Source organism: Ptychodera flava, chromosome 18 (genome assembly GCF_041260155.1).
Source record: "Ptychodera flava strain L36383 chromosome 18, AS_Pfla_20210202, whole genome shotgun sequence".
NCBI lineage: Eukaryota > Metazoa > Hemichordata > Enteropneusta > Ptychoderidae > Ptychodera > Ptychodera flava.
This window is the reverse complement of record NC_091945.1, coordinates 16436214-16447332: the sequence shown is the minus strand read 5'-3', so window position 1 is coordinate 16447332 and position 11119 is coordinate 16436214. Positions and strand designations below refer to the sequence as shown.

Genomic DNA, 11119 nt, shown 5'->3' with positions numbered 1-11119 from the left:
ACTCTTTGACCGACCGAACCTTATCGGTTAAACTTTGAATGTAAACGATCAATCGTAAAACCGGCATATTATCACCGTTGTTTTCCCGCGTCAGATTCGCAGTAATTATCATAGATCGTGAAACAATTCCTGTTTGCCTGTGTCGATATATCTGTCTGTCTGTCTGTCTGTCTGTGTCTCTCCCTCTCTGTCTCTGTCTGTCTCCGTCTTTGTCTGTCTGTCTGTCTGTCTCTCTCTCTCTCTCTCTCTCTCTCTCTCTCTCTCTCTCTCTCTCTCTCTCTCTCTCTCTCTCTCTCTCTCTCTCTCTCTCTCTCTCTCTCTCTCTCTCTCTCCCCCTATCCCCGGCTCTCTCATATATATTTCATTGAATACCAATCATTCACTCGAATTTCCTTTTTGAACGAAGACATTACTTGTTTAAATCAATTAAGTTTTTAATAACTTTTTTAACTTTGAAAAGTTACTGAAATTGCCAAGATACTGAAAGTCAACAGCATAAAGGAAGAAAAACAATCTGAGAATTAAATCACAAGTTTTAACTTGTCTAAGTAAGTCACAATTTAATACTAAATCTATAACACCAGATTGTCGTGTAAAATTTCAAGAAATGTTCAACAATATCACTACGGTCACTGCAAATCTTGAAATGAAAATCTGAATGACAAAATTGAAAAATACACAAGTTGTATCCCATGAATATTAAACATTTTGTTTAACATTCATATTTGCACTACTTCGTTGTCAGTACAAGGCTTGACCTTTTATTTTTATTTTCGCTTTCTTTAAGCAGTTTATCACTCAATATTGAGATGAAATACGTATGATGAAGAAGCGTTTAGTGCCAATTTTGACTATCTGGCGTCACTGTCGACGTCTGAAGTTCTTTCTTTCTTAACGTTTCATCGAAGCTCGAGCTTTAATTCTTTCGTACTGCCTTCCCATCTGTTGATGTAGGGCCGATGAATCGTATAAAAAAGTCGTCCACAACTTGAGGCCTAACGACCGTATTTTAGCGTGTCTATAGGCCTACACTTTGCACACAAAAATCACAAATTTTATCAACACGTAACCAGATACATTGTGATTCGAAAATAAAATAGCTTTAAAAAAGTGAATTTAAGGTATTTGAAATAAGTTTATCAATACATATATAAATTGGCTAAAATAATAGAGTTTTATCGAGGGACTGAAAACAGGTGTCCGTCTTACATAGCTGGATACATATAATGTTCAACTCCCTGTGTCTGGCGTGTGCGCATGCGCCCTTTACAAGTTCACTTACAGACAAGTTTATGTACAGAATGGTCGAAGCAAAGATGAGAATAACAGATAAGTACCGACCGAAAACTTGTTCATATATATAGTATGTGTTCAAATGAAAGCAAATATCTCGAAAGAAGTTTTAAATGTAGGCAGCAATGCAAAAAATTCAAGGAATTTCCACGTTTCCAAACAGATGGTCAAAGATAACCACCTGTTGAACGTCGGCTCTTAAATTCGACATATTTATACTGTAACGTGGCTTCCCCATTAATCATATCATCGTTTCAAAACGACCAACTGCCGAGATCATCCGAAGTGCGAAACATAAGAGTCATTCAGTCACTGCTGATTTGCATAATTCCATATATGGCAAAAGCGGACGTTCAGTCATGTTTTCTCATGACACATCAGTAGCATTGTACAGTTGTGGCTGTGCAGTATTTTTTTGTGTGACCCCGAGTTAAAAATCACCGCTTTCCTTTGAAAAATTCTGGTGAAGAATTCCCCTGGGGACAGTGATTGCGAAAAAATAACCCCGGCGGCTTGATATATTCTATGCAGCATGAAGAGTAAATCACTGAACCTGCTGAAATCAGACATTTATATATCCATGCTTTCTATAATAGTCATTTCGTCATCCCTACGTAGCTTCTGGTGGACGAACGAACGCTTGGCCTTGACACAGTAGACGATTACGCCACCAATACCAAACACCGTGACTACAACAGCAATGACAATGACCGCTATGATAGCTGCAAAAGATAGAGAAAGTGTCGATTAAACACATGGAGAAAATATATATATATATATATATATATATATATATATATATATATATATATATATATATATATATATATATATATATATATATAGTTAGTGTTGACAGACACTTGACATGGTTTTGTCTATTGGGTTGGTCTTTTTATTTGGGTAGACATGTATTCATCGACAGATAAATGATGGCTTTATTTGGTATTGATAGTTTGGCCCAAAGTGGAGATTAACAACCGTTAACACTATCATTCAGTTGATGACGATCACGCGCCACATAGTGGTACGATTGTGATCCTTTTAGATCTATGTACAGGGTTCTGATAACAAGATCAAAAGGTCAAGGAATTTCAATACTATACGCGCGGCTTGCTATGATAAAGTGACTTTTGTGCGCTGTTATTCATCTATTCGATTTTTGTTTATTCTGTGTCAATTTCCATGTAAGTGAACTTGTATTTTCTAAGCTACAGATTAACACCAATAGATTGACAAAAACTCCTCACCGTTGTCGAGTTTGTGTAAGTATTCCATGGAATCTTCAATTGGCGCAGCCGGTTGGTCTGGTTTCTCTACAGGACAATAGGTAGAAAATCTAAGATTTCATGAAAGTAACACGGTCTATGATCAGCGAGCCGATAAGGTATATCTTACTCACAAAGTCGGAAAATATCAAGCTTTTCGTGAGTAGAAAAACTTCGGTACCCACAACTCTGCACATGGTTGTGTTTGTGGTAAGAGTATTTTTAACCCCAATGCACCGAAAAGGCTTAATCTACACATTGGATGATTAAAGCTCAGCTGTAACTTTTGATGCAGTTTCTAGCACTAGAAATTTCAACTTTTTTGATACAGTCTTTAAGTCCGAGATGTCTAATATTTTTTCATTGATTATGAAATTTAAGTCCAGAATAGACTGTATTTGTCACTGGTACAACATTTCGTATTGTACACAATATAATTTTTTTCCATGGCATATACTTTTTAATTCAACATAACTGGTTTTCAAGGGTGAGAGCTAATGAAAATACTGTCAAATGCGGCAGTTTATGTTTCCAGACACTCACCTGTCTTCGTTGGTTTACTCGTATCACCTGTCGAAGAATGAAGACCGTTTTTACATTCAGTTATTTTTCTCTCCCCTTTTATAATCAAACCATAATGTTCATTCAAATTTATTCACGATCTCCTTCATTCACCATTGTATCTATATCAAAGGCACCTTTGATTAAATCGTCATTATTTCTGAAGAGGAGTAGGCCTATATAGATCAGAAAGTGATGCAACAATCTTTCTCGTGCAACTTTTGTGAGATAGCATGTAGCCCTCCAAGCCAAAAATTCGTCTGCTATCTTTTGTTGTCAAGTATATTCATACTCACCCCCGAGTTTGTATTCACAGAGAAACTGCTGTGGTTCCCTGCAAGGACTGTTCAGGAAGCCCGCGTCGCCATAGAGACCCTGGCTGGCCCCACAAGCGTTGATTTCGTCCGGTTGGCCATCTAACCACAGGTCATAGGTCAGTAGGGCCCCGTCACTCCATACCCACTCGCTGTTTTCTGTCATGGTGTTTTGAAGACCGATCCAAACGGGCTTTTGTTTTTTAACTGGAAACAAATCAGTGATATAATATAATTGTTGAAATGCCAAACTGGGACATTTTTTCTTTTGAGGTGGGGAAAAGTTGGTCTGTGTTCAGGCTGGGCGTTTGTGTCTTTCACTCAGCAACATAGTAGTGATTATGACCAGGGACTTATTGTCATATCTTAAATGACTTCATTGGGACAAGACTGAAAACTACTCAAGCTTTAGTAAAATTCATCACTATCTTAGAGGTTAACATGGATTACTTCATCGCTAAAGGACCTCTCAGACAAGTAGTGATTATGGCCCAGTGTTCTTCAGATGTGCCCTTCGTCGATCTACAGCCTGTGAGAAACGATTTGAAGTTTGCAGAGAAAATCGAGTTTTCTGTTCGTGTTTTGATTTTCTTGAACACAAAAGGGAACAGATTAAAGTTTGAGGGCGCAAAGGATGGAAACATGTAATTATTTGATTTTAGAGGCGTAATCATAAATATATACATACGTGATGTATCATACATAAGTGTACTGATCAGTCGAGTAAAAACGAATATATTACAATATCGAATGTTTGTACAAGGTTCCATTAAAGATTTTTTCAGCTATAGTTTTTCTGCAGATTTCTCTTTTTTTTGCACGTATCTTACTCACAGTCATTTTGTTCTTCGAGAAACTTTAAGGCCCAGAAATATTCCTCTTTCTCGTGGAAGTCAGCCAGATGAGCCTGGTGTAGAAGTTCGCATTCCCTGCCAGCTAGATGGAAGTCTTCTGGCACGGACACTAGTTTGTAGCACGACGTGTTATGGTGGGTCCATCCTTCGTCACAGCACTCCCCTGTATCCGGTGTCACTGTTAAAAGTCCCAAGAATATGTTTGTGAACTTGAAGTCTATATGTTCAGGATATGTTCATCATTGACCTTATATTACTATATCGTGCACTTTTTTTTCGGCTGATAATCATTTCAAAAAATGAAACTTTACACAAAGTGAGCTTTTGGATCTCGGAATACGAGTATAAACCGATCATGATACAGCATTGTGTTGAGTAGGTAACCTCATGTCGGTCGTGATAATGTTTCGTAGAGATAAGTTATATGTCCATGGATCGTAAAAAACTAGCAACCACTGGTTTCAGCACAGGTAACTCTGGCTCCCTGTTTGTTTATTTGTTTGTTTTTGCTTGTTCGTTTGTTTCTTTGATTTGTTACAAATGATTATTTCCATATGCAATAAAGAACAATCAAGAGTTTTCTTTGTGTTCATGTTTGTCAATAAAGAACGGCGTTTGTTTGACACATAGGAAATACAGTGTTTGAATTAGGAGGGAGTATTTAAAGAGAGTGGTGGACACACATGAGTGCTTACTTACCATGGCAAAGGAAGGGTATGCTTTATTTCATATGTTGGGTTTTATTAGAAACTTTTTAAAGTATCATTTATAAACAATACTTGTCAATAAATAAATAACAAACAAACAAACAAAACAACACCTTTCTGTGTTGACAAACATATGAACCCAAATACAACTCTTGATTGGTTCTTTATTGTATATGAAAATAAACATATGAAACGAATAAACAACAACGCATGAACAAACAAACAGACAAAATAAATCAACAAACAAGGAGCCAGAGTTCCCGATAGTTTCAGTGATTCCTACCTGGTATTGTAGCATGGATATCCACACATACGTATCCGCATTCCATATAGCAACAAACTTCTCCGTGTGAACAGTCTTCTGGTTTAGAGCAAGTGTTGTTACACTGAGAAGGTACATGCTTTATTGTAGGCGGACAGTCACCGTAAACTGGAGGTAGGCTCGTCATGACAACCGGCATGGGATCGAGACACACGTTCGCGCATCCGTTGTTGCAGCATTTCTGTCGGTCGGGACACGAGTAGTCGTCTGTGCAGTTCGCCTGGCACAGGCCACCGTCGGCGCCCGAGGGACACACTCCGGGTTTTTCCGGGGGCACAAAATCCGGCTCCACGCAGGAATGCCCACAGCCGTTGTTGCAGCATTTTTTGGAATGCTCGCACTCTCCATCCCCGTCGCACTCTTGTACACAGATACCCCCTGCTCCGCTCGACGGAGGACAGTGCCCTGGCTTCGTAATATTCACGTTTAACGAAACGGGCTCGTGACAGATAAAGCTACAGCCGTTGTCGCAACACTTTTCGTCACCACTGCAGTCAGCGTCATAAGCGCAAAAGTCTTCACAGAACTTTCTAGTTGCATTTCCAAACTTCGGACACTGTCCTGGTTTAGGGGCCTGCTGGGTGACTGAATCAAGAACCGTACAGAATTAATTATTTACAGAATCAATTTTTCATTATTGTTATATGAATCATAGACAGTCTATTTATGTATGTGCCTAGATGCATAACGATTTGTCAACATTAGATCATCACCATGATGCACACAGATAAAATTCCAGAGAATCTTTGAGACCCAATTGTCGCATGTACAGACATCAATAACATGAAACAGGGTGACCGTACACACTGTATTCCATCAACGCATCTTCAGTAATTGTCACCCCGTTTCCAGTTCGCTCAACATTATCGAAGCACAGCTACAGGCATGGTCGCTAATAGATTATATGCCTGAATCCTTTACAAACACCAGTAAAAGATTATTTTAATATTTTCAATTTAACGCTTGTCAAAGTGAAGGGTGACGTAGAATGGTGGTAAAAAAGCCTGCTTATGATCATGGTTGAGCAACACAGGTGAAGACTTTATGGACTGCAAGAAAGCAGGTTATTCGCTGGACTGAAACGAGCGTGCTCTCCGAGGTTCCCAAACCCCATTAACCTTACACCAACACGATGAGTAAACAGTGATTGCCTTGTCGTTCTACCAGAAAACACGCCTGACAATAAATCAATCGCCTCCTCTGAATATTCATGCTTGTCCTTACCTGTATCGTTTGCACTCTTCGCACAACTGAAAACCACCATGAAACACAACAGCGTCACTGAAAATTTTATCCACGCCATGTTGTTGAGGTGTTTTTAGTCTAAAACATCCAGAGTGGAGAAGTAAATTCCCGCTCCTCTTAGAAGACCGATGCGGTTCACAAACTGTACCGTGCCTTGTGGTTAATATTCATCCAATCTGATAGGAAAAAAGTGAAATATCAACCTGCGTGATGAAATAAGTCAACTGGGGTCATCATTCTGGGTTCCTACTACTCTACTGTCGCCTTTCAGGTGACTATGATAGCCCTCTTTACCTGATAGGTGAAGCGATTCATAAAAAAGGTGATATTGAGATCTCCAAACGTCAAAAGATAATCAGTTCAAAAATCTGTTTGACTTCGATGTGGTAATAAAACGTGAAGGTTACTATTTCAACGAATGCTTTTGTCAACTCAAGACATGTGGGACTCTAAAGCGTTGCCTAGATGCAGTTTGAACAGATAGACGAATTTATCTCAGTAATTGGGGGTATCCATCATCACAAGTAATATTAATGTCATATTCTATTCTGCAATCCTGGAGGATTTTTGTGAACGTAATGACGACACATATCCAGTTAGATTCATACTCACCGCTTTAAGATTTTGGATTTATGCATTTGAATTTGATGTTTATCAATGCCACATTTCTTAATACGCGAGGGTTTATTATGCCATATTGCAATCTCCATGACGATTTGATTTAAAAATTAAGTTTATAAATTCAAGGTAATAATATTCATAAGATCATGACCCAGATTCATTTGTAAGGACTTCGACATTACAAGTTTAAGTTTAATAAGTGATTGTTCACTTTTAATTGAATATATATATATGTATATATATATATATATATATATATATATATATATATATATATATATATATACATATATATATATATATATGTGTGTGTGTGTGTGTGTGTGTGTGTGTGTGTGTGTGTGTGTGTGTGGAAAATAGTTGGTAAGAAAGCTTTGGTTCATGAAGCTGAGTTTTTGTGAGTTGTATATAATATATATATATATATATATATATATATATATATATATATATATATATATATATATATATATATATATATATACATATATATACATACACACACACACACACATATATATATATATATATATATAATATATATATATATATATATATATATATATATATATATATATATATATATATATATATATATTTGCGATAGCCAGTTTCTGATCCGCTTACTACTTGAAACTGCAAATCCAAACATTACTTATTGAATATTCATTTTGCATATGATAAATTCGCGGGAGGGTGCTCTTTCGACATTAAATTCCCGAATATACGAGTACAATCTCGAGCTTTTTGGATTCTTGCGTGAAGCTACGTTCACATGTTCAATATCAGTGTCGTGAAATTATCCTCAGGATCATAAAATTAGCCTCTGCTTCGTTGAAAGTGACTTCCTTCATTCAACAGGTAAGAAACATTAAACATGGCCGACTCAGCGTCATTGTACAATATGGAAGCTAAATATTGACAAACACCAACGTTAAACAAGATAGGCACATACCTGTCAGATTAATCCAGAATCCGAGGTTAACTTACAGAGAATCCTCCACTGATATATCACAGTATCGAGAACAACAATTTTATCGACTTGGAGTCTGATCTAAATACAAGTTATGAACCATGTTTAACATGACGAAATTCACCACGAAGGCCTTATATAGTTATTACATCGGGTAGTGGAGTTTTGCTGAGTTTATTTGCAAACTTGGTTACTTAATAACTAGACCACTCCTCGTTGTGGGGCACTTGGTTGCAGACAGCTTTAACGTGTACAGGTGATGAACGACACGAATCAGAGTGGCCATCGAGGGCGCCCTTCAAATCATGACCTGGAATCACCTTTTAACATATTATAATGTAAACATGGAAGTGCACGCCAGATTAAAAGTGAATGGTACAATAGCCTGTTATCAGGCAAAAAAGGGGGAAACTCCGGAAGTGAGCTAACGTTGTAGGGACATATGTTTTCCAACTGTTGATCACATTTAATTCAAGATCGTATTCTCTGGAATCCGTGCTACATGCATTGCCGCCCAGTCAATATTCCGATTTATTCACCCAATTCTATGCTAATGATCAATTTTAAAATTTTTCGTTGTGCTGATGAGGTGCCGTTTGATATTTTGGAAATGAACAGGTTTTCAACACCATCAAAAATTATAAGAAACTCATAAATGTATTGACTAGCTGTGATGTACCATGGATTATTGTGAATCGGAAATACTGTCACGTGACGAACTCGTCAATATACTTTTTTTATACGTCAAAGGGCGAGACAGAAAGGTGTATGTAGAGATATTGAGAAACTGCTGATTCAACATTAAAAACAATTATTACAAGCATTGAAATTCACTGAGACACGTCACAGCAGACTAGGCACGAACCTTGACAAGTCATGCATTCCCGTCTGATTTTAAAAACATCGGTGAAAATCAGATCTGGAGATGGCAACGTGTCCATCATAGCTTTTTCTTGCTATTCTTGTTGTCTGTTGGTAGCAAGGCGTATTTTCTTAGACCTTATAAAACATTTGAATTAAATGAAAAGTGATTTAATGACGAATGTGAGACGTCAAGACTAAATTTTCTCTAATGGAGACGGTTGTCAAGGAATCGGGTTGGACAATGTCATAGTTGATTGAAATACATCACGCAAAAATTGCATTCGTAATTCTTTACAAGCAAAGTGCTGTTATTTGCATCATCATGAACCATAGGGGATATGTCTGTCCCCAGAGGTGGGGGTAGGGGCGTCTTGGCCTAGACACAGGTTTCCTGTCGCTATTATTTCATTTTATTACTTTGGAATATGATATTGCCAATAAAGATAGATACATATTGACCTTGATTATCAAGGTCGAAGATTTTCTGTTATGCTCTTGCTGGTGCGTTCGTTGTTGACATTTTCAAAATTAGGCCGGTGATAATCTGGTGCAGCGTTCACAGATTAGTAACTTACCGTTGCTTGCTTTGTCACACTGCGAAATCAAACGCATCACAAAGTGATGGAACTTCGTGTGAGATTGTCAAAGGACAAATATATGATAAAGTGAATATTAAGGCACATGAGCTGCAACTTTTGACATTATTTTAATGATTTTATATTTGTATTTAAATTAGTTCATATAAATGTTCTCACTCAGAGATGTTTATTTAAGTACTTATAATTACCCACTGAGTGGACTGCATGGGGAGGTTTCAGTAAGACAAATAATAAACGGGTGCCGCACCCAAATATGGCTGCCTCCAAGCAGCTACATGATAAACAGCGTAAATGGCGCATGTACACATTTTAATCTTTAAAAATACAGCATGGTGCAACTCACTGAAAGGATGGGAAAGGGATTCACTCCAATTTGACAAAAAAGTCCGTTTTTCACCTAATATGGCAAGATTTTGAAAATGGCGGGAAATTTAGAATGGACAAAAATCTGTTCAATATCTTGCTATTCTGTCACAAGCAAATGTTGTACAGGCACACTTAATGACTATATCGTTCAATTTGTAGATTGCAATGAATATCTGAGGAAATTGGTGGTATGTCGAGGATGGACACATTTCACAGTGCTGCAGCTCATGGGCCTTTAAAACAAGAAAAACAAATCTTTACAAAACCAGTGTTAAGAAAAGACCAAGACAGCCTAGGTTAGTGGTATAAATCTTTATTGGCATATCATAGCCGGACATATGAAAATAAACAATAGCAACAAGAAATCGTGCTGAGACCAAGACATCCTAACCCCATCCCCACCCCTGGGGATGGACATGTACACCATCCCCTGTGCATGAACTTGAATTCGTGCATTGTGCTATATATATATATATATATATATATATATATATATATATATATATATAATATATATATATATATATATATATATATATATATATATATATATATATATATATATATATATATTTAAAAACTATCTACTGTTGATTGACCAATCAGAGTGCTCAATTCAGGGTGTTTTATCTGCTCATAAAGCCTGGTCACCAAATTCCAGAAACGAATGACAGCGCCGTATAGTAAAGTACTGTCCAATCAACAGTGAACATGTCATATTCTGTAGACATCTTGTACGTTTTAATATTCAAATTTGGTAACACAGCGGAAACCAGCTGCAACACAAAATCTGCTGTGCCTAGGGCATTTATATAATGTGCCCTTGGGCATATATAGGATGTTCCATTACATGTGGAAGGCTATTTCACAAATAAAAGTTTTAATTCATATCCTAAACATGTTACACTGACAAAAGGGACGGTTGACGTAAACACATTGAAAACGAAAATATATCAGTTAGGGGCGATAGTTTTTAAGTCGGATAAAACCCTCGTACTCGGGCTCTTCTGGTATATAAAGGCCAACCCTACGATAAAATGTCTCGGCCTGCGGCCTCGACATTTTATCGTTGGGTTGGACTTTATATACCAGAAGAGCCCTCGTACTCGGGCTTTATCCTATACATATATAT

At 37.3% G+C, this 11119-nt stretch overlaps 1 protein-coding gene across 1 annotated transcript; it reads right to left on the bottom strand.

Annotated features, from left to right (window-relative positions):
• Window positions 1-413: 413 nt before the first annotated feature.
• LOC139116996 (brevican core protein-like) lies at window positions 414-8439 on the bottom strand. The gene is made up of 8 exons (XM_070679789.1): window positions 8141-8439; window positions 6544-6740; window positions 5281-5904; window positions 4271-4468; window positions 3419-3643; window positions 3105-3131; window positions 2544-2609; window positions 414-2015 (listed from the first exon to the last, which is right to left on the bottom strand). The coding sequence occupies exons 2-8, from the start codon at window positions 6620-6622 to the stop codon at window positions 1864-1866; spliced, it is 1371 nt and encodes a 456-aa protein (XP_070535890.1). The 5' UTR covers window positions 6623-6740; window positions 8141-8439; the 3' UTR covers window positions 414-1863.
• Between the last annotated feature and the right edge of the window lie 2680 nt (window positions 8440-11119).